Source organism: Lactuca virosa, chromosome 8, assembly GCF_052849685.1.
Source record: "Lactuca virosa cultivar CGN04683 chromosome 8, Lactuca_virosa_CGN04683_v6, whole genome shotgun sequence".
Taxonomy (NCBI): Eukaryota; Viridiplantae; Streptophyta; class Magnoliopsida; order Asterales; family Asteraceae; genus Lactuca; species Lactuca virosa.
Window position 1 is genome coordinate 224,113,066 of NC_136433.1, and position 23,707 is coordinate 224,136,772.

The following is a 23,707-nucleotide window of genomic DNA, read 5'->3' on the forward strand; positions in this document are numbered from 1 at the left end:
TAAAAACTTTTTGGACCATATCCAAAGTTTTGTAAATACTGCAAGGACCAATTTTACAGTTTTGTCCACATAAAATGAAGTGCAAAAGGGTAACAATGTCATTTTATAGAAATTTAACGACATCATTTTGACGTCGTGTGTCGGAAGGACCATTTATGTAATATCGAAATAACACAAGAACCAAGTTTGTTCATTTTATTGAAGTTGGATTATACAGGCCTATTATACCATACCACAGGGACCATTTTTGTAATTTTCTCAGTAAAAAAATTAAAAACAAAAATAACAAATTAAAGAATTTGTAATAACATGACACCTAATTTAACAACTTGTCAGGATAATTACCTTTTTGTCTTGTTCACGTTTAGACAACTTTTTTTTATTTGTACACATTTGACCATCTAACTTGTTAAATGGTCAAATGTGTATAAAAAAGAAAGTTGCCTAAATATGGATTTTTTTTACAAATTTCTTAAGACTTTTTTACAATTTCTTAGAATATTTTTATAATATTTTTTTTTCTATATGTTTTTCTAATACAATGTTTTGAACTTTGCTTATAATTTTTTAACCATTTTTTATACTTTCATATAATTTTAATACAAATGCTTTTAAACCAAATAATTTATAAATGTTCTAAATTTTTCTTACAAGTTTTTAACTTTTTTTTTTTTTTTTTTTTTTTTTTTTTTCATATAATTTTTTATATAACTTTCACACAATTATTTCTAAACTTTCTTTTACACCATTCTTAAAGTGTTTCATATATTTTGTATGATAATTTAATACTTTTTTTATAACATTTTAAAATATTTTTGTTAAATACTAATTTAGAACGTTGTATTAAAAAAAAATTAAAAGCTTATAAACTTCTAATTAAAAAGTATTAAAAAATTGTAATAATTTTAAAACATTTGCATTATATAGATTTTTTGGTTTTTATTTGCTACGTAATATTTTCTTTTTATTTATTTAAAAGATCATCCATACTTATTCTTATATATTTAATTTTATTGTTAGATATTATTTACTTTAAAAATATTGTATATGCTTAAAAATAAAATGAAAAAATATATAAGAGGCTGTATAAAATATTTCACAAAACAAAAATATATTTATTAATTATAAAGTAAAGTTTAGAATTGATCAATATTTAATTAATATTTAAGACATTATGAATACTTTAAAAATAACTTTTTGAAAAAGATAATACAAATAAATATGAAAAATAAAATCGCTTTTAAAAGGAGATGACTTATCAAGGTAATTAATTTTCGTTTTGTTTATATTTAGACAGCTTTATTTTTTTTTGTATATATTTGATCATTTAATTTGTTAAATATGTTCACATATTCCTATTGTCAGCTGCTATAGCCGGTGACAATGATAATATGTTAACACATATAACAAGTTAACATATAACAAGTGATCAAATGTATAAAAAAGAATTTGTCTACATATAACAAGTTAACATATAACAAGTGATCAAATGTATAAAAAAGAATTTGTCTAAATATAAATAAAACAAAACGACAAAAATGATTAACTGATAAGTTATTTTTCCCGATAAGTCATTTTCCCCCAATATTGTGATAGCAAACCTGGCAATTGGATTCAAAATCGGGCCATTTAAGCAAATAGCAATGTACACAACACCATCACCACCCCACTACATACGCCACACTCCACATTATCTCTGTGACCAATCTCCCATTCCCTCTCATTCTTCATGTGTCCTCTTTTATTCACTTCAAAACTGCCCCAAATTCTCCCTCTCCTCAATAAATTCCATTCTCCCTGAACGAATCTTGCAGTTACAACTTAAAACCCACTCCTGACTTGCAGAAATGGGTTCTTCCATCAATATCATTCTGGGTCTTTTGATATATGTTTCTGTTGCACATACTACAATCTTCACTTCCGCGAAGGTATACTTTCGATCTTATTCTTGTTTCTCTATCGGTTTTTTCAAGAAATTTCGTTCCTTTTTTATTAGTAATGGTGGTGTTCTTGGTTCAGGTGTATGTGGTGTACATGGGTGGCAATGATAGCGATGACCCAGATGAAATTTTGACGAAAAATCATCAAATGCTTGTTTCTGTTCATAGTGGAAGGTTAATAATCATATCCCATTTCGATTGCAAATCTGGGTTTTCCTTTTTCTTTTAGATTTCCCATTTTTCATCTGTGAATTTGGTTGAATCAGTGTTGAAGAAGCACACGCGTCTCATTTGTATAGCTATAAACATGGGTTTAGAGGATTTGCAGCGAAATTAACAGAGGATCAGGCTCTTCAAATTGCAAGTAAGCTTCACTCATTTCCCAATTTTAAATCGACAAATTAATGATTCGATGGTGAAATTTACAGAGATGCCGGAGGTGGTTTCGGTTTTTGAGAACAAAAGAAGAAGTTTGCATACGACACATTCATGGGATTTCATTGGTCTTGTTGGGGAAGAAACCATGGAAATCCCAGGTTTTTCAACCAAAGATCAAGTTAATGTCATCATTGGTTTTATTGATACAGGTCTGATTCCCACAATTTGTAAACTTCAGGGCATTTTAGTCATTTCATATATAACAAAAATTTTGTTTTTTAAGCATTAAATTCATTGTACATCCTTGCTTTCCTTTTCATTCTCTAACAACTCTGTCTTTTCAGTAATTTTCTTATTAAAGCCTCGTCTCTTCAAAAAATATATTATTTTACTTTTTAACAATTTCTTTTTCTTATTAGTACATTGCAGTTTAAAAAATCCACCCAATTACACAATTGAATATTGCTTTATTTTTTGATGAGATTGTTTTATAATCGGGTAAATAGAAAAAAATGAAAGAAGGATTTTATAATAAACAAATAAACGAAAGTACCTTGTTATTTTTTTGCATTTAACTTTTTAAATAAAATAGGTCACACGTGATATTTGTCTGGTCTTGTTTCTGTCAGTTTCTGTATGTATGGGGGAACAAAGAAATGGGGCTTTGTTGCGTATTACATTGATGGAAAACAGAACACATGACCTCTCATTTATTACCTCAATTGAAAATGCTCTCTCTTTCTCTCTCTCTCTCCTCTCTCTAGGACCATAAAGACAGATCTTCATGTCATGTTACATTCATCTTCTTTTTTAAGGAAAAAGTTAAATAATTTTTCCATCTTTCAATCATTACAATCTTACTTTGTAAATATTATCATCAAAATTATAATTCTTTGTACTTTTTATATGTTTATCATATCGAATAAAAGGCGGTACAAATTTTGGTACTTTAAAAATAGTGTATGTACCAGGCTGTTAACGTTACCAGGTTGATAGGTATTAGGCTACCAGCCTGATACCCGTATCGGTATCTGATACACAGATACCGGTACTCAGTTGTACTGTGTAACAAATACAGTACAACTTGTTCCGTACAATTTGAAAAAGTGGTGGTGTAAATACAGGAATTTGGCCGGAATCGGAAAGTTTTAGCGATGCCGACATGCCTCCGGTGCCAGCTGGTTGGAAAGGAAAGTGCCAATCAGGGGAAGAATTCAATATTACACATTGTAACAGGTGTTCTTCAATTATCATTGCATTATTATTACGTCCATAATTGGTTTTTATATTTGTTCTTTTATGAAACAATAATGTTACTTGTTACCTGGTGATTGGTTTCAGATCTAATCTTAGTCCCTATCTTTTTCCCATTAACTTTGTCTCTATTAAGCCAAAAAAAAAATATCTAAGTTTTGTGTTCACATCGAAAACCATTTTCCATTTTTTGATAAAGTGTTGACTGGGTAAATGATATTTTAATAATATCTTTGAAAATGACAAGAAAAAATAAATAACGGAAAACTTTATAAAAGGTTTGGACTTAATAGGGAAAGTCTTTCTGTGACTTTCTTTATTAAGTCATGTTTCTACATTAAGTAAAAAAGAAGCACTTAGATAAATGAACCGTAAATGAACATTTTATCATTTTCTCTATTAATTATAAAATAACGGTTTATTTCACTATTAAGTCCATTAAGTAAAAAACAAGCACCGTCTAACTTTTATCTTGCAAATAGGAAACTCATAGGAGCAAGATACTATCTAAGCGGCTATGATGCCGAAAACCAAAATTCACAATACGACGACGATCCAAAAAACAAAAAATCTTTTCGGTCCCCGCGCGACAGTAATGGTCACGGGACCCACACCGCCTCAACTGCCGCGGGCCGCTACGTGACCGACATGAACTACAAGGGTCTGGCCCGCGGCGGTGCGAGAGGCGGTGCACCCATGGCTCGAGTCGCAGTCTACAAAACATGCTGGGACTCGGGTTGCTATGATGCGGATTTACTAGCTGCATTTGATGATGCAGTTCGAGATGGAGTCCACATTGTGTCATTATCATTGGGGCCCGATGCACCTCAAGGTGATTATTTTAGTGATGCGATTTCTATTGGGTCGTTTCATGCGGTTAGTCGGGGGATTTCGGTTGTTTCTTCGGTTGGTAATGAAGGGGCAAAAGGGTCCGCCACGAATCTTGCTCCGTGGATTATTACGGTTGCGGCTACGTCGATTGATAGGGAGTTTACGGCGAATTTTGAAATGGGCAATGGTGTAAAATTGAAGGTATTTCTTTATTTATTTATTTTTATTTTTGTATTTAGGATATAAAGAAAATGCTTGGTTTATATTTATTAGTGTAAGTTTACAAACAAAATGGTTAAATGATTGTGAAAACCAAGATTATACCATTTCTAGCATAGTTGACCCTTTTTTTTTCACCAATATGGTGTAATCCTAGATTCCTAGATATAAATAGTGTTTCATATCTAATCTATTACAAATTTACAATAGTCGTAACACCATAAAGAATATTCTCCTATGTATTCTCTTTTTGAAATAAATTGTTTGTATTCAATAAATTTGAAATTAATTATCATATCAGTAAAACAAACGCCTATTGAATAAAAAATTACATTAATAAGTATTATACATAAATATAAAGAAATAGTACACTTATATTATAAGAAAATGTAAAAATTTAGGAAAGTTATAAATAAGTTCAAACATAAATATTAAATATATATAATAAGTTAATATCAATTTAATTTATATTATGATATTACAAGTAACAAACTAATATATCTATCATACAATTAAATAAACTAAAAATACATTGCATTTAAACTTGTAGAACCAAATTGTGAGTCAAATTTGTAAAAAACTAGTAAATATAACGGTATTTTTTTTTAAATCTATATAAGTTAGCAAGGCTAGGAAGAAAAAAATACTTATGCTTTCTTATGTTAAAAATGGTCTAATGGATTTATATAAATCACACTCTTACATAGAAAAATTACACAAATTTGGTGCAAAAAATGCTGCAACAAGTATTACAGTTCATTATTTGATTCTGATAATTTAATATTACCTATTTTTTTCATAGGGTGAAAGTCTAAGTGTACTTCAAATGGAAGCTCCAGCAAGAATCATATCGGCTTCGATAGCAAACGCAGGCTACTTCACTCCGTATCAATCCAGGTGAAGCAACAGGTACTTTTGTTCATCGTTACAAAGTAAAAAAAATCATCGAGTAACATAAAATTTTGAAATATTTACATTTGTGATGCAGTTATTGCTTAGAAAGCTCGTTAAATTATACAAAAACAAGAGGAAAGGTGTTGTTATGTCGGCATGCCGATCGTTCATCGGAATCAAAGGTGCGAAAGAGCGAGATCGTGAAAGCCGCCGGTGGAATCGGAATGATTCTTGTTGATGAAAATGTGGATGTTGCGATTCCGTTCGTGATTCCAGGTGCTATTGTAGGGACAAAAGTCGGAAACCGGATTTTATCATATATTAACAAGACACGGTTCGTATATTTTTTTCCAGAACTAGACAATCTTTCTAGGGCTATTTTCAAAGATGAGAATCAAGAGGACATTTACGTCTTTTTGCATAATGAGAGATCGAAAGTGATTCTTTGTCTCACTTTTTTTGTATAGATAAAAACTTGCAATTTTGTCTTATTTATATCTGTCTTAGTCTCAGTCCAATGCATGTTAAACACCGTACAAGACAACTATTATAACTTTTTTTTTGTCTAATTTCAGGAAACCAAGTTCACGGATTTACTCATCGGAGGCAGTATTAGGATCTCAAGCTGCTCCTCGTGTAGCATCATTTTCATCTAAAGGTCCCAATGGATTAACCCCAGAAATTTTAAAGGTTTGACTACGTACCTTACTTAAAAAAAGCGTTAATTGCAGAAATAGCAATGTACTTTTATTTACCAATCTAAGTAATGTACTTGTATTTTTTTTACCCATAATTGCAACTTACTTGCATGTTTTATGGATAATAACAGTATGTAACTTGAAACTTGTAAAATATAATTTATTCTTTATGATAGCAAAGTACTTGCAGTGTTTACACATAATTGCAATATATTTACAATTCTTCACCCATAATAGTAATTTACTACAATTGTTTTGTAGCCGGATGTTGCGGCTCCCGGATTGAATATCCTTGCAGCATGGTCTCCAGCGATCGGGCAAAAACTGAAGTACAATATTTTGTCTGGAACTTCCATGGCTTGCCCTCATGTAACTGGAATTGTAGCATTGATTAAAGCTGTCCATCCCACATGGTCTCCTTCTGCAATTAAATCTGCTATTATGACAACCGGTAAACAACTTTTATTGATACCTTTAGGCACCAGTATACTGCATTGTGTTTGACGTGCGTTGAACTGAGACTGACTAATGTTAATGGTACAAAAATTGCAATTTCTTGTCCCTACTAAAAAAGTGGGATAGGGACTCGCTCTCGATCTCTCGTCTGTGTAAAAGACGTAAACATCCTCCTCATCCTTGTCATTGTAAATAGCCCTAAAAACTTGTCAAGTCCCGTCCTATTCTATGCAACAAACGGAGTCTTAGGCTGCGTTTGTTACTCGGAGAGAGAATCGGACGGAACTGGATAAGTTTTTTAGGGTTTTTTCATATGACGACGATGAAGAGGGCATTTACGTCTTTTGCACGAACGACAGATCGATGGCTAGTCCTTCTCTCACCTTTTTAGGCAGGAGAAAAAATTGCAAATTTTGTCACATTGACATTAGTTACAATCCCGGTCAAATACATGTCAAACTTAGTACAACATGTTCTGCAATGTCTAATACTGCTTAAGGTCATAAAACCTAAAGCTTATCCAATTCCTATCTCATGCAGCTTTGATTTTTGACAAAACTGGAAAACCAATGAGGGTCGACCCCGAAGGTCGAAAAGCGAACCCATTCGACTACGGCTCAGGCTTCATCAACCCCACCACGGTCCTTAACCCTGGTCTAGTCTATGACTCAACCCCCACAGACCACAAAGCCTTTCTATGCTCAATCGGCTACGACCAAAAGTCACTTCGCCTCATCACTCGAGACAACACCACTTGTGAAGACCAACCGTTCTCAACGCCCTCAAACCTTAACTACCCTTCAATTGTCATACCCTACTTAAAGTCAAACTTCTCGGTGACTAGAACTTTGACTTACGTTGGAAACTCAGACAAAAAAACCGTTTGGACCTTCGTGGTGGCTCCGCCACGTGGGGTGGAGGTCGATATTGTGCCACGGAGGCTTGTGTTTAGCGGATATGGCCAGAAAATGAACTTCACCGCCACTTTTAGATTTTCCGGCGAGCCTCGAGGCTATGTGTTTGGTTGGTTACAATGGAGGAACGGAAAGGTGCGGGTGAGCGCACCACTTGTGGTTCGAGCCGTGCCGTTTGACTTGGGCTCGGGTGTTTGACCAAAGGGTTCATAGATGATTATGGACACATTAGCATAGTAAATTGGCTTGGGAGATATAGGTTTGAATAGAAATTTGTTTTCTTTGTTTTGTTGAGTATATAGAGGATTGGAAATTGGGTTTGTAGAATTGCTATTTTTTTATATTTTTATTTATTTAATAATGTTATTAATGCTATTAATTAATTGTTATAATTATGATTCAATGTACAACTTTTGAAAGCAACATGTACAAGTCAAAACAACAGTCTTTTTCTTGAAAATATTACTTAATTATTCCATAATAAAGCAAGAGCATCTACAACACCATCGAAGCTTCCAAACCTACTACTAACAACATTTACATCCACTCCAAGACTTTTCGCTCCGGCCGCCGTCACCGGCCCATGCGCCGCCACCACCATCCCTGGATTCACTCTCATCACCGCCTCCCAATCCAAACCCATCGCCCTCAAACTCTTCAACATCCCTTCCACTTCCCCTGTACTCGTAAACACAATCGCATCCACCCCACAACCACCATCTCTCTTTACTAACTCCGCCGCGCACTCCGGTCCCATCCACCGTGTCTCGTATGCGTTCACCCTCACCGCCACCCACCCCTTTATATCCAAGTCTCGTAAGAAATTGGGAACCACCGGCGGTTCTTCCAACCCCACCACTAATGGCACCGGACACAACACTCGCCGGCCACTCCCGTACCCCAGCGACTCCACCAGACCCGCCGGCGTCGATATTTCAGGAACTAAAAGCTTAATTCTTTCACTGTTGTTACAGATTTTACCTACGAATGAGTTATCGATTAACTCCGAGTCTTTTCCGAGAGCACAAACTGTGAAATCTTCGCCGGATGGGGATAATGGTGTGGAGGTGAGCTCCGATAAGGCATCGGAGAAAGCTGAGATTCCTGACCTTGAGGTGAAAGCGAGGGCTGAGAATTGATTAATGAGGGGTGTTGGAGGTGAGAGGTACTGGAGGATAGATGATTTGGTGTTGGTGGTGGGTTCGACGGCGATGGTGGGGCACCAGAGAGAAGTCCAACCCTTGAGGTGGATGAGGTGGGAGAGACGGACGGCGTAGTTTTCCGGCGTGGTGAAGGCGATGAGGCGGCGGTTGTTGCTGTCTTTGAACTGGCAAGGAGAGGTAGTAGAAGGAAGTCTGGCGTATGCAGCATTCATTTTTGCAACGATTCTATTGTTCTTCACACTGCTTTTTTTAAACGAGTTAAATGCAAAAGTAAAAAAAACAATAATAAGTAACATATTTTAATTATTTTGTTATTAGATAAATAGTTGGCAAAAACTTGAATTTGGTTGATTGAATTATTATATGTGGATGAGAGTATTATTTTTAATGAAAAAAATAGTTATAACCGATTATTCATAAATATAGCTTAAGCAGTTGACAAAAAGTCTACATGAATATGGAAACAAGACTTATATGAACTTTTAATATAATAATCAAATTCGAATATCATAACTAAAATCAATTTTATTTTGAAATGATTATAAAAACAACCAATTCTTAAATTTGTTCTAAATGTTATAGCTTTCCTTAAGATTACCCCATAGACACAAGTTGAGTTTGTTTGTGTAACGGAGTAAGAACCAGTATGGGCCAAGAAAGGCCCAATTTCTAAAGGATGGGCCCAACTGCGCCTGATTCCCCGACCCCTTTCCATCTCCAGGTCTACCCTTTCCATAGGCAAAACTATAAAATTGGTCCTTGTGGTTTGCGAAAAACTTGTCCAAAACATTTTAAACCTGTATGAAGGTCCAACATCAAAAACTTACTGTGATTTTGGTCCAAAAAATCTTAAAAAGTCTATTATGTCCTTTTGTTTTCTTTTTTACATTTCTTTTAATTTCTTTCTTATTTTATTAATATTAAAAATAATATGAACCCCCACCACACGACTCTCTCTCTCTCTCTCTCATCTTGTTACTTCTTGTAGAAAATCAAACAATTACTCACTATACCTAACTACACTTTAGTAAAACGACCACGATGCCCAACTACACTTCAGTAAAACAATTACTCACGCAATTGATCCTCCAAGTGTGTTTGAAGATCGTTATGCTAAAAGAATTAGGTCATTTTCTTTTCTCCTCACTCTGAATCGATCGCTTGTTTTGATGGGTGTAACAAAGTTGTGAAGAACAAAGGATTATGGGTGTAAATCATTGAACCGAGTATTCTCTCTTTTTTATCTCGAGTTTCAGGTGAAGATGGTGAGGAATAAGGGTAGAGATGGTGATTCTTATCTGGTAGGGGATGAGCTTAGATTTGTACCTTTGGAACACCAAACCTCCAAATCATCATAAAATCTAGCATAAAGAATGAGGGACGAGTTCAAGTGTTTGGGGATTTCAATATATATTTCAAATTTCTGAATGTAAACTTCAATTCCCATCCATGGTCGTTTGTTCTTGAAGGTGGGCAAAAAAAATTCAAGAACAAAGTGTTTTTGGGGTCTCTTTGTGCGTATAATCTGGTTGGAAAGAAGATAAGGATAAATCAATTACTTTTTTTTTGGATCATTCATTCTCACAGGTAGAAGCCATCCCCCCCCCCCCCCCCCCCCTTTGATCTGTTTTTTTTTTTAATTCTAAGAACTCATTGGGTTATTGGCTTACTCATCCGATACCAATTAAATACGGAGAGCCGTAGCCTTGAACTTGCACCAAATTTTAAGTGAATCTAATGGAAACTATGTTTGCGAACTGATTGAAACTTCAGATTTTGGTTATAGGTTTTGAGGAAATTGAAGTGTATATATATATATATATATATATATATATATATATATATATATATATATATATATATATATATATATATATATATAAAGAGAGAGAGAGAGAGAGAGAGAGAGTGTGTTGTGTGGGGGTTTATATTATTTTTAATATTAATAAAATAAGAAAGAAATGTAAAAAAGAAAACAAAAGGGCATAATAGTCTTTTCAAGATTTTTTGGACCATAATCACAAGAAGTTTTTGATTTTGGACCTTCAATGCAGGTTGAAAACGTTTTGGACCCTATCCAAAGTTTTTTGCAAACCACAAGGACCAATTTTGTAGTTTTGTCAAAACAATATTATTTACGGGATATGATGATCGATGCAAAAGAAAAGAAAAAAAACTGTTTATTATATTATCTTTTATTTTATTTTTCCTATTACAACCATTCTATTGTGAAAAATCTAACAAAGTCATTCAAATTCAAAATAATTCTAATTGCTATAATCACAGTTTCCTAATTAAAGAATAGAAAGTACAATGCCATAATTAGACAAAAAAAAAGTTTCACAACTTTGGCTTCCTACCTAAAACCCGTAATCTCTCCAACACACTTTGAATCCGTTCTGATATATCGATGTAAAGGCATCTTTGTGCCACCTCATCCATCTCCCCAAAAGGCGGCCAACCGTATTTTTGAAAAGGCAGCAAATCTTTAGAAGCCAATAAAGCCGTTTGCTTTAACTTGGGAATATCAAATTCTATCGGCTCCCCAACAATTATTTTTATATCTTTTTTCCATAAGGGTATAAGAGGTCTTTTGCCAAAAATATAATTTTCGGGCATCACCTATAAAGAAATTGAATAGTTGCTAAGACAATGTAATTTTGTAATAGAAAGTATCATGTCAACAAGATGATATGATACTACCCACTGGGGGCCACAACCACTTTGTACCTCATATACATCTGACATGATGTATATCAGGTACAAAGTGGTCCCCACTAGGTAGTATCATATCATCTTGTTGACATGATACTACCAATTATATATATATATATATATATATATATATATATAATTTACCTTTTGGAGACCGAGATGAAAAATTGGCAAGACAATTGGGGTTATAGGGGCACGAGCAATGAGACTGGCGGTTCCCCATTTTAATCGTCTTATCGGTTCATCTTCTTGGCAGACTTTTCCTTCAGGAAAAGTGTGTAGCTGTCGAATTAAAATAAAATGCTTATTTATGCAAATAGTGTCTCACTTTTTTTAACAGTTTATACAACTATGTTTCACTTTTTACCAATTTATGCAACCATGTAAAAATATTGGTGTAAAAATGAGGAAAAGTCTAAAATAAAGCCTTGAATCTTGATGGGGGGACACAAAATTACAGTTACATCAAGATTTGGTGCTGGTTAAAAGGTTATTTATGCAACAATGTCTCACTTTTTTTTTACCAATTTATGCAACAATGTTTCAATTTCAACTGCATAAACAGGTTATAGGTAAAATTAGAAAAATATAGAGGAAGTACCCAATCACCATTACTTAATCGATCAAGAGCTTCATTCATGTGTTCTTGATAGATTCCACCACCCCTAGTAATTGGAATGCATTTCCCTGCAGATTTTACGGTTTTACCCTTTTTAAACCCATCAAAGGTTTAGAAATTAAAGAAACAATAGGAAAACCAGTATTTTCTTCCAATAATTTATAATTTTATATCATATTCCTCTTCCACATACGTCTTGAGATCCGTTTAAACCAAGATGACATATTTCCACATTTTTATAATAGAAACAGATTATGCAAATTATATAACACAATAAGTTAGCTTATCAAGAAGCCTTATTGCCCTAACATGTTGTAAACATACAAAAACCATAAAACTTAGAATATGTACAAAAAAAAGACACATACCAAGCCTGAAAAAATATGAAAGGACTGGATTTTTGAAGCAAATGTCTTCAGCAGCTAGTACCCATCGTTGCAACTCAGCATTACATGTTGGGAAACCTTTGAATCCCCACATTACAGGATCATCCAATCTGTAAGAAGTACACAACACAATTATAAACAATGCTTAAAAACTTTTCTCTTCATCAGGAATTTTATAAAATACAAGAAACAAAGGGGATTTTGGATCTACATTTTGAAACTGATCATCATGACTTCAAATCAATCAAAATGGATAATCAAAGGACTATAGTTATGGATATGTAGGGTTTTACACCTCAATAATCAAAAATTTCTAAAAAAAAAAACTCTTTTACTTAAACAACACACAATCAAACACCCCCATAGTAGTGAAAATTCAATCAGTAGTATGTCAGAGAAGCTTATGCAACTGCACTTGGCAAAGTGCAAGCCTAATTGCATTCAGATCATAAAATTGAAGAGAAGTGAAGAACGAGAGATGATTAAATTGAAGAGAAGTAACGAAAAAGAGACTAACTGACTGACGTGGACATGTGATTGCTAACGGTGATGAGAGGAACACCAGGAGGTCGAGATCTGACGAGATTAAGGAGAGTGTCTGCGTTATGAACAGAAGTAGAGTTTAGGAGACTTGCAACCGCTTTAGCGAAAGTTCCGACTGCCATTATCACAGTCTTCCTTGGTAATCCTCCCAAGTGATTTGGCCTGCCCGCCCATTCCATGATCCGCCCCATAACTGATTGTTGATACACCACCACCACCACCTCTGCCGCCGCCTCAGACAACAAAATGTGGAAAAATAAGTTAGGTCAAAATTGATCGACTATAAGCGACGCCGACAGTGATGTAAGGCTCTCGAAATATTTATCGTCCGCCATGTCGATGCTGAAGCCGCAGGATTTTATGAGTTGGGTGGAAGAAGAAATACTTGCTCAAAAAACCATCATAAAAAATAAAAATGCTTTGTATATTTAAGTTTTATTACATGCCAAATTATATAATATGTAATAATCAATTTTTTTTACCTATTATTATTTGGTACAAGTCTTGACTAAGTAGTTACAAGTAGGGTGAGCATTTGGACCGGACCGGATCGAACCGGCTCTTGGACCGGATCGGTTTTGCAGAAATTTGTGGACCTTGGATCGGACTTATTGAGGCTTATCAGGTCTAGGTCCAGGTCTGGCTCCCGATTTTGGACGTAGAGGTGAGTATTTGGACCGAACCGGCTCTTGAACCAGACTTTTTACAGAAAACGAAGGTCCAAATGTTCACCCATGGTTACAAATAGCGAGTGTTGATATTCACGGGATGATGGGAGCATCGTAGATGGAGGGTTTTTCATAGATCAAGGTTCCTTAGGGGAAGGTGGCCAACAATGTAGATGACGTCATCATCAAGCTTAGATTATGAACTTTGAACGTAGTATCTTTAGATGAGAGTTGGTTAGAACTCGTTTAAATTTTAAGTAAAAGAAACATTGTGACAACCCGAAATTTTTTCCGTTTCTGTTACACGATTTCCGTTAATAAAATTTGGATTTTATTTATTTTCCGACGAACTTTTTGTTTTAGAATATCATCGGGTTCTATATAATTAAATTTATATATGCGAGTCGGAAACCAAAACCGTGCGAAGCTCAATTTTCTCGAAAAACAGCATGTTCACGGCCTGATTGGAGTTCACAGCCGTAAACCTGTTTACGGCCGTAAACTCGTTTGCGGCCAGCGTTGGGTAGACCCCACCCAACGACCACAAAATCCCCTATAAATATGAGACTCTCACCCTCATTTGAACATTTCTGACCGGAAACTCTCTCATTCTCTCTCTAGAACCTCTGGCCGTAAACTCTGAAACACCCTCTTTCCTCTCTAAAAATCATCAGAAAACACTCCTGGAGGTTGTTGAGGATCGTCTAAAACGTGTTTTCATCGAAAACAACATCACTGTTCTTGAGTTTACGGTCGATCTTCATAGACCGTAAACCCATTTCCGACCGTAAACTCACCAGACCTGCAAAGGCCGTAAACTCAGTTTACGACCGTAAACCCTGTTCACGGTCGTAAACTGCCTGTCGACCGTAAACACCTTTTAAGTGGTGCAGTTGTCCCGAAAACCCACTTTCCTCGATTCGATCAAGTCCCGGTAACATTCCTTAACCGAAAACAAGTGTTTTCTAACACTTTATATCGCGAAATCGCTAATTTAGATACATATGCATGTGTATTTATTTGATATTAGGTTTCCGTTAAGTGCCAAGTACAACCACTCGAGGATCTTCGTTTCCAGTATACGTTTTTACACATCAATGGTGAGTTCATACCCCTACGCTTTTCATGATTTTTAAACGTTTTCAGGGGGGAATACAAGCTAAACACAAATGATTTTGTGAAACTATTACAAAGGGACTTTTAACACGTATAAAACTTATGCAATTGATTCAAACATACGATTTTCATGTTTTCATAAAATATTCAGATATTTTATCCCCTTTTGTACGATGTTGAGCATAAGGGCACTTTCCAACATACAACCATGATTGCATAGTTTTCAGAACAATATACGAATCAGATATACTATATTCATGCAAACTATAATAGGTATAGTTTGGGGTTTTCATTACACTGAGTTATACGTTACTTCAAGAGAACAACATATAATAATTATTTAAGTATAATTATTATCTTATACATTATACATACAGAGTTCAATACAGTAGATCACTACAGAACCACACGTAAACTAGTTAATACAGGATTGTGAGATTCCTCTTCATTTGTATCCTTCGGGGTACTGGTAAAATCCTCAACGTATAGTTTAACCAGAGTCTCCTGGAGGGAGAGCGTGAGATTTGTGAATAGATCTATTCGGGACTGACAATCCCACACCTAAACTGCTAGCTACAGTTAGGCAGGCATGCCTGGGGTGACAAATATCATACCGTACGACGCCTGAAGAACGTCGTTGAGGTCATCAGTCATATCAAGCATGGTTATACAACTCACAATAAGTATAAACTAACTTGTGTTTACGAAATTTCATTCTTCATTAGTTTTATTTAAATTAATAGAACTATTATACATTACACTGGAGGATTCCAGGGGTACATCAACTGGTTTTATTTTAAATAATGAAACTACTATACATACTGGTGGTAGCCAGCGTTTTCAAACAGAACATACTATACATACTGGTGGTAGCTAGGGTTTTCAAACGGAACATACTATACATACTGGTGGTAGCCAGGGTTTACAAACGGAACATACTATACATACTGGTGGTAGCCAGGGTTTTCAATAGAATATACAATACATACTGGTAACATCCTGCTTTTACTAAAGAAAATATTGGATTTTCTTGGAAACGTACGAAAAATTTACAAGATACATCAACAAGTTTTCACTACAAAACATAGCTTATGAACTCACCAGCTTTATGCTGATACTCTTTCAAAACTGCTTGTATTCTCAGGAAATCAGTAGACAGGTACTTTCTGGAGTTCTGAGAAGACGGAGGCGGAGTCATGTCTTTTTACTTTGCTATTATTTTTGATGTAAACAAACAAGTACTAACACAGATGTAAACCTTTTTCACACATGTATTCAATGTTTGGTTGTGTTTACTATGATTGCTATGATACAATTGTTGTGATACTATACATGCCGTCCTCCACCCCCGAACATTTCCGCCGTTCCGGTTTGGGGGTGTGACAGATTGGTATCAGAGCTCTTGTTTATAGTGAACTAAGTATACCGAACCTTACATGGTATACAACTATAAACACAAAGGGGCTGAAACGCTCTGAAAGTATACTTTTAAAATATAAGTATTTTATAAGAAGTATACAAGTATACATACATACCAGAACTAGAGTCATAAGTAGAACAAAACAAAAGTATTTGGATATTGGACACTGCGGTTAAACCTGGGCAGTTATGTAATCATGTCTAGGATCAATATAGCCTGATCAACTATATTTATTCGAGACATGACCAACATGTGCTTGGGAGTGACTGTAGGGTTGCAGCAGGCCTAAAACTTACCAAGTCTATACATATCAGGTATCCATAGAACAAAACATTCAATTTAAAATACTATAGGAGTATTTTAGCTAGAGCCGAGCACAATATAGAGAATTCATTCCAAGTGTTGCTACATATTTCTTCTTAGCGATAATTACTTTCAACAGTAACCCTTATCTATTTATCGCTTCGTAGAACACTTTATCTATCAGGCTGAGATATAGTTTGTATTATATCTCTTGATTCTAAAATCCGAGAGGATTTACCATCATCTTTTCTTCATTCTTTTTAGAACAAGATGCCTCCCAGAAAGAGACCCAACAGAAAGAACAACGATCCCCCAACGGGTCCAACGCCACCGCCACCTCCTCAGTTCGACCCAACTATGTTTCAGGCGGCAGTTACGACTGCTGTGGCTGCGGCGATGTCGCAGATCAACCAGGGCAGCTCTGGTGGATCCGGAGGTGGGCCCGATACTCAAAGCCATGATGGAGGTCAGGGACACCGAAAGGAGTGTTCCTATAAAGACTTCATGAATGCCAAACCCAAGTCCTTCGACGGCAATGGTGGAGTCATTGCCTTAACCCGATGGTTCGAGAAGATCGAATCCATCTTCGAAATCTGTTCCTGTTCCGAAGCCAACAAGGTGAAATTCGCCGCTTGCACATTCACCGACAGAGCACTGACCTGGTGGAATGGTCGTGTCAAATCCCTAACCTTGCCAGTAGCAAATGTCATGGGGTGGGAGAGTCTGAAAGAACTCATGCTGGCGGAGTACTGCCCGAGGGGCGAGATGTAGAAGTTAGAGCACGAGCTCTGGACCCTGAAGATGAAGGGTTCCGACATTGCTGCCTACACCGCTAGATTCTGTGATCTGGCTCTCCTCTGTCCGGGAATGGTCACCCCGGAAAGCAAGAAAATTGAGAGGTACATCTGGGGACTGACGCCCCCAACTCAAGGGAATTTTTGGCTGCTAGGCCCACAACATTCGATAGCGCCAAGTGCCTGGCGCAGACCCTGATAGATCACGGGGTCGATCTGGATGAAGTGACAGTCACTCCTGAACCACCGAAGGCGAGCGGTGGGAAGAAAAAGTCCTGGAACAAACGCAAGGGGCAGACAACGCAAGAGCCTTCCAAGAAATAGCAAATAACGACAGTTCATGCTGTTACTACTCCTGCTGCTGTCCTAACCACCCAAGCTCCTACCAGTGGATATGCTGGTACACTTCCTAAGTGCAACAAGTGCAACTTCCATCACCATGGGCAATGCCGGGAGATGTTGTGCAATAGCTATGGTAAGAAGGGACATACAGCTCGATTCTGCAAAGCACCAGTCCAACCAACCAACCAGGCTCCTGGGGCGGGCGCTGGTCAAGCCTGCTACGACTGTGGAGAGGTTGGGCACTTCAGAAGAAACTGCCCTAAGGATGCAACAACTGGCAACATAGGGAGGGTACTGGCTATGGGCCAGGAGGAAGTAGTCGTTGATCCTACCGTTGTTACGGGTACGTTCCTCCTTGACAACTCTTATGCATGCATTCTTTTCGATTCTGGTGCGGAGAGAAGCTTTGTTAGTCATGCATTTAAACATCTACTCAAACGTAAATCCCAACCTTTAACTGAAACATTCACCATCGAGATGGCTAACGGAAAGAAAGAGAGTACTAATGACATATTCATAGGCTGTACCCTTACCCTAGACGATCATTCCTTTCCCATCGATCTTATGCCAGTTTCCATAAAGAGTTTCGATGTCATAATCGGCATGGATTGGTTGAGCCCCAATCGTGCTGATATCCTTTGCTATGAGAAGGCTATCCGTCTCAATCTTCCCTCTGGCGAAGCTTTCACCATTTACGGAGATAAACTCAGTTCAAACCTTCGTATCATTTCGTGCATCCAAGCCCAGAAGTATCTACGAAAGGAGTACCATGCATTCCTAGCACATGTTGTTGACGAAACGCAAAAAGTTAAAGACCTCGAGAGCATCCCCGAAGTCTGTAACTTTCCTGATGTCTTCCCCGAAGATCTTCCAGGAATTCCTCCTGAGCGCCAAGTTGAGTTTCGTATCGACTTAATTCCCAGAGCTACTCCTGTAGCTAAATCTCCATATCGCCTAGCGCCGGCTGGAATGCAAGAGTTATCCAGCCAGCTCAATGAGCTGATCAGTAAAGGATTCATAAGACCGAGTTCTTCACCCTGGGGAGCCCCGATCTTATTTGTAAAGAAGAAAGATGGATCCTTTCGGATGTGCATTGACTATCGCGAACTGAACAAGCTGACCGTCAAGAACCGTTATCCCTTACCCCGAATCGACGACCTCTTTGATCAACTTCAGGGAGCCAGCTACTTCTCGAAAATAGACCTAAGATCAGGGTACCATCAGTTACGAGTTCACGAGAATGATGTTCCCAAAACAGCATTATGAACTCGTTACGGACACTACGAGTTCGTAGTAATTCCCTTCGGTCTAACCAACGCACCGACAATATTCATGGACCTGATGAATCGGGTGTGCCGCCTTTTCCTAGACAAGTTCGTGATCGTGTTCATTGACGATATACTTGTCTACTCACGGAGTGAGGAAGATCATAAACAGCACTTGAGAATAGTGCTAGAAACACTAAGGGCGGAGAAACTTTATGCAAAGTTTTCAAAGTGCGAGTTCTGGATCAGGAGAGTAACCTTCCTTGGCCACGTGGTTAGCGAGGAAGGCATACATGTGGATCCTTCCAAGGTCAAAGCGATTGAGAATTGGACAGCACCAAAGACGCCCACAGAAATCCGTCAATTCTTGGGTCTCGCTGGCTATTATCGCAGATTTATCCAGAACTTCTCTAAGATTGCTAAGCCTTTAACCACCCTGACACAAAAAGGTGTAACCTTCAGTTGGGGAGAAAAGCAAGACATTGTGTTTCAAACATTAAAGCAGGCCCTATGCAGCGCACCTATCTTGTCCCTGTCGGAAGGGACGGAAGACTTCGTTGTCTACTGCGATGCATCCAATCAGGGCCTAGGCTGTGTGCTCATGCAGCGAGGAAAGGTTATTGCCTACGCCTCAAGACAGCTGAAAACACACGAAGTCAATTACACAACTCACAATCTAGAGTTGGGTGCAGTAGTCTTCGCGTTAAAGATCTGGAGACATTATCTCTACGGAACCAAGTGCACTGTCTTCACCGACCATAAGAGCTTACAGCATATCTTCGATCAGAAAGAGTTGAACATGAGACAGCGTCGATGGGTAGAGCTACTCAGTGATTACGAGTGCGAAATACGCTACCATCCCGGCAAGGCCAATGTGGTAGCGGATGCCCTTAGCCGAAAGGAGTATTCAGGTCGTAGAGTGAAGGCACTGGCAATGACCATCCATTCCCAATTATCCGCGCAAATCAGAGAGGCTCACATGCAACCTACTTTGGATCTATGTTTTAACTATTGAACATACAACTTTGAATTGTAAAACAAGAACCCTAGAGGAGAGAGGCTAATTTCGAAATTAACAAACTAGGGTTTAGGGTTTACATACCTTTCAATTGTTATAGCAAACAATTGATAATCCTCTTGATCTTGATCTTGATCTTCTTGGAAGCTTAGCACCACAAATGTAATGCCTCTAATGGAATCACACCCAATGACTAGCAAGAAGGAAAGTAGAAGAGAGAGGAGAGAGGGAGTATGCAAAATCTCGGCCTTAGGGTTTCTTCAAAAGAAAGAGTGACCAAAAACATGAACCAGGAGGCTCCTTATATAGCTGAGGGATCTAGGGTTTAAGGGAAACCCTAGTTATCCTTTGCTTAGGGCCTAAGCAAACCCAAGGGCCTTATCCAAGCCCCTATGGACGAAATTATTAGGGTTTCCCCTAAAGATTTCGTCCACCCTCTTCCAAGGGGGTTCTAGAGCCTTCCACTCAACTATTAGATAATTGCAAACTAGTCCCTGCACCTTATAATTAATTCTTTTAACCCCAAAATCAATTCTGATTAATTTCTGGCTAACAATTAATTAAACATAATGATTTCTAATTAATATATTAATCCATTAACATATTAATAAATCATTTATATATATATATTAATTTATTAATCTTATAAATTAATATCTCTCCTTTCATAATTTCCTTGTCCAGTTGCTAGGTTGAGGGCAACCCAAAAGGACTGTGCTGCTATCAATTCAAGTACATACCAATTATAGTTATGGGCTTAGACACCTAATCCAACAGTCTCCCACTTGGATAAGTCTGTAACTATAATTGCTAGTATGCCTTCTAAATTTGACCAGCAAATTGTAGCTTCCAAAAAGCTGCTGCCGAACTCTGACCCAGTCAGTTACGTGTCCTAAGATAAGTGATCATATAACCCTTCGTTCTGCTTGATATCCCCAGACAAAAGACATGGAATATAATCAATCTCTTTGTCCAGAATCTATGTTTCCCGATTCCTGATTTGTGATGATGTAGGACTTCTAATTGAACACATCAATTTAGTCCTGGCTGGGCCCAGCACATAAGTCAACACCAAATCATCGAGGGGCCCACATATATCGCTTTTCCTGTTAGGGCAAAAGGAACGAATAAACGTTGACTCATATGCTTGTATCTTTTACTCATCAAATTATGCATGACAATACGTTTTATAACACCAAGTTACTGATGCGTTTTCGTATCACCAATGCACAACCGACTTGTAAATTACAACTCATATATCTTCGTTTCAAGATTATAAGATATTATCGTCTCAGTATTACTCGTGATGAATTCCATGAAGTAATACTCTGAGCGAGGGTTTATCCAATACTCAAATCTCAATTTCTGAGTACTCATGAACATTGCAGCAATTCTATTGCCATGTCTATCCTTAGACAATCTGCAATCCAATTCATGACAGTCTTAATTCACTACTTACTTCCAAGAGTACGAGCGACTGTGGAGTTTGAATAATCTCATTATTCAGGAAGTAAAACATGCAAAAATGAAACACAATAATAAACAATCAACAAAAGGTAGTAGCCAAACTTATAAATAATACTTTATTATTTAATCACCAAAAGTCAATTACATTTACTTTGTTACAAGTTTCAAAAACTAATCTAACTACTAAAACTAATATCATCTTTCAGTCCTATGCTCCGAGCATGCTGAATATGCTTAGCCCTACTCAGACCCTTTGTGAGAGGATCTGCTGGGTTATCTTCAGATGACACCCTCTTTACTATAAGATGGCCTTCTTCTACTCTATGTCTGATGAAATGGTACTTTCTGTCGATATGTCTGGTCTTACCATGATCTCTCGGTTCCTTTGTCAAGGCAACCGCTCCTTCATTATCGCAGAACAGTTCCATAGGCTCCTGGATGGTTGGAACAACTCCGAGATCCCCGATGAAGTTCCTCAACCAAGCTGCTTCTTTCGACGCTTCACTTGCTGCTATGTACTCTGATTCACAAGTAGAATCAGCCACCGTATTTTGCTTGGAACTCTTCCAAGTAACTGCTCCTCCATTCAGTAAAAACACCCAGCCCGACTGAGAACGGAAGTTATCTCTATCCGTCTGAAAGCTGGCATCACTGTAACCATCTACTCTCAAAGTATCACTGCCACCAAGCACAAGGACCCAGTCCTTTGTCCTTCGCAAATACTTGAGTATATTCTTAACTGCTATCCAATGAGCTCTACCTGGGTTTCCCTGATAGCGACTGACCATGCTCAAAGCAAATGCCACATCAGGGCGAGTACATGTCATAGCGTACATGATCGATCCGACAGCGGAAGCATAAGGTACACGACTCATGTCATCTATTTCAACATCTGTACTCGGGCATTGAGTCTTACTCAATTTGGTATTGCTCTGGATAGGTAGCTCTCCCTTCTTGGAATTTTCCATACTAAACCTCTTTAGTACCTTATCCAAGTATGTGCTCTGACTAAGTCCAATTAGTTTCTTCTTTCTATCTCTCAATATTCTAATCCCAAGAATATAGGCAGCTTCTCCAAGGTCTTTCATGGCAAAACACTTTCCAAGCCAAGACTTAACGATTGATGGCTCAAACTATAACGATTGGATGCGCAAAGTGAAGAGTTTGGGGTTGTAAAAAGGTGTGTACGGCCACCTTTAGGGTTGTAAAAAGGCCAAACACTCCATCAAAAGGAGTGTGTGGCCACACACATGAGTGTGTGGCCGCACACCCGAGTGTATAGCCACACACATGAGTGTGTGGCCGCACACCCGAGTGTATGGCCGCACACATGAGTGTGTGGCCGCACACCCGAGTGTATGGCCGCACACACGAGTGTGTGGCCGCACACCCATCCTCCAGCCGCACACTCATCCCTATTTATATAGGGTGACCCCTTTCACTCATTCCTTTCATTTGGCTGCACTCTACTTTCTCTCTCTAAAAACTTCATCCAAGAACGCTCTTAAGGCCTAAAAAACGTGAGTTTTCCATCACCTAGCTTATCATACATGAAGGACCCATTGATCTAAGCCCTTAACCATCAAAGTTCATCATGTTCTTCATCACATGAAGGTGTACGGCCGCACACCTTCATAAGGTGGCCGTACACACCTTAAAGCTCTCCAAAGTGAAGAGTTTGGCCTTTATTCACTAGTAGGACTTGGTATTAGCACTAGAACATCTAAAAATCGACATTTCGGGCACAAATGAGGAGTGTACGGCCGCACACTCCTGTGTACGGCCGCACACACCCTCTGTACGGCCACACACTCCTGTGTGCAACCGCACACACAGCCTGGCCGCACACCCTGGCCGCACACACACCCTAATGACCATACACCTCCTTTGTTTGATCACATGAGGTCCCGACAAGCATTTCCAAGTCTTTAGGGTGGTTTCCCGTCATGTTTTGTCATGGAATACCTAAATCTAATACATATATGTGCTATTATATGTTACTAGGATCTACTTGAGTGCGAAACCTCAATTGACACTCAACACTCGTAACCGATCATCCGCTCGAATCATCCGTCAAACAGTGAGTTCATACCCCTACGCTTTTTCCGAGTTTTTCATGTTTTCAGGGGGGGGGGGAATACAAGCAAAAGTACAAGGAAACTTGCGCTCAAATATATTATTTTGTTTAAGATAATTATATTTTCAGTATGCTTTTAAACACGGAAAACGGTTTTACCAACCGATTAAGAAATCAACACGTAGAAACAGTTTTCAAAACTAGAACAATGAACTTGTGAATCATGT

The 23,707-nt window shown here is 37.6% G+C and overlaps 3 protein-coding genes across 4 annotated transcripts; 1 reads left to right on the forward strand and 2 right to left on the reverse strand.

Moving 5' to 3' along the window:
• Positions 1-1,639: 1,639 nt before the first annotated feature.
• Positions 1,640-7,963, forward strand: LOC145129396 (subtilisin-like serine-protease S). Its single transcript, XM_079064087.1, has 11 exons — positions 1,640-1,928; positions 2,020-2,114; positions 2,207-2,304; positions 2,369-2,527; positions 3,443-3,554; positions 4,055-4,604; positions 5,425-5,519; positions 5,611-5,850; positions 6,092-6,206; positions 6,476-6,665; positions 7,211-7,963. The coding sequence occupies exons 1-11, from the start codon at positions 1,848-1,850 to the stop codon at positions 7,780-7,782; spliced, it is 2,307 nt and encodes a 768-aa protein (XP_078920213.1). The 5' UTR covers positions 1,640-1,847; the 3' UTR covers positions 7,783-7,963.
• An 87-nt stretch (positions 7,964-8,050) lies between these two features.
• LOC145131290 (uncharacterized) lies at positions 8,051-8,959 on the reverse strand. The gene has a single exon (XM_079066003.1). The coding sequence runs from the start codon at positions 8,957-8,959 to the stop codon at positions 8,051-8,053; it is 909 nt and encodes a 302-aa protein (XP_078922129.1).
• Positions 8,960-10,911: 1,952 nt separating this feature from the next.
• Positions 10,912-13,390, reverse strand: LOC145128417 (Phospholipid/glycerol acyltransferase family protein). 2 transcript variants are annotated; one of them, XM_079063212.1, is made up of 5 exons: positions 12,993-13,390; positions 12,450-12,577; positions 12,064-12,149; positions 11,607-11,744; positions 10,912-11,369 (listed from the first exon to the last, which is right to left on the reverse strand). In XM_079063212.1, the coding sequence occupies exons 1-5, from the start codon at positions 13,199-13,201 to the stop codon at positions 11,088-11,090; spliced, it is 843 nt and encodes a 280-aa protein (XP_078919338.1). In that variant the 5' UTR covers positions 13,202-13,390; the 3' UTR covers positions 10,912-11,087. The 2 variants fall into 2 exon arrangements, with proteins under 2 accessions (XP_078919338.1, XP_078919339.1); XM_079063213.1 differs by having other exon boundaries at positions 12,985-13,114.
• Between the last annotated feature and the right edge of the window lie 10,317 nt (positions 13,391-23,707).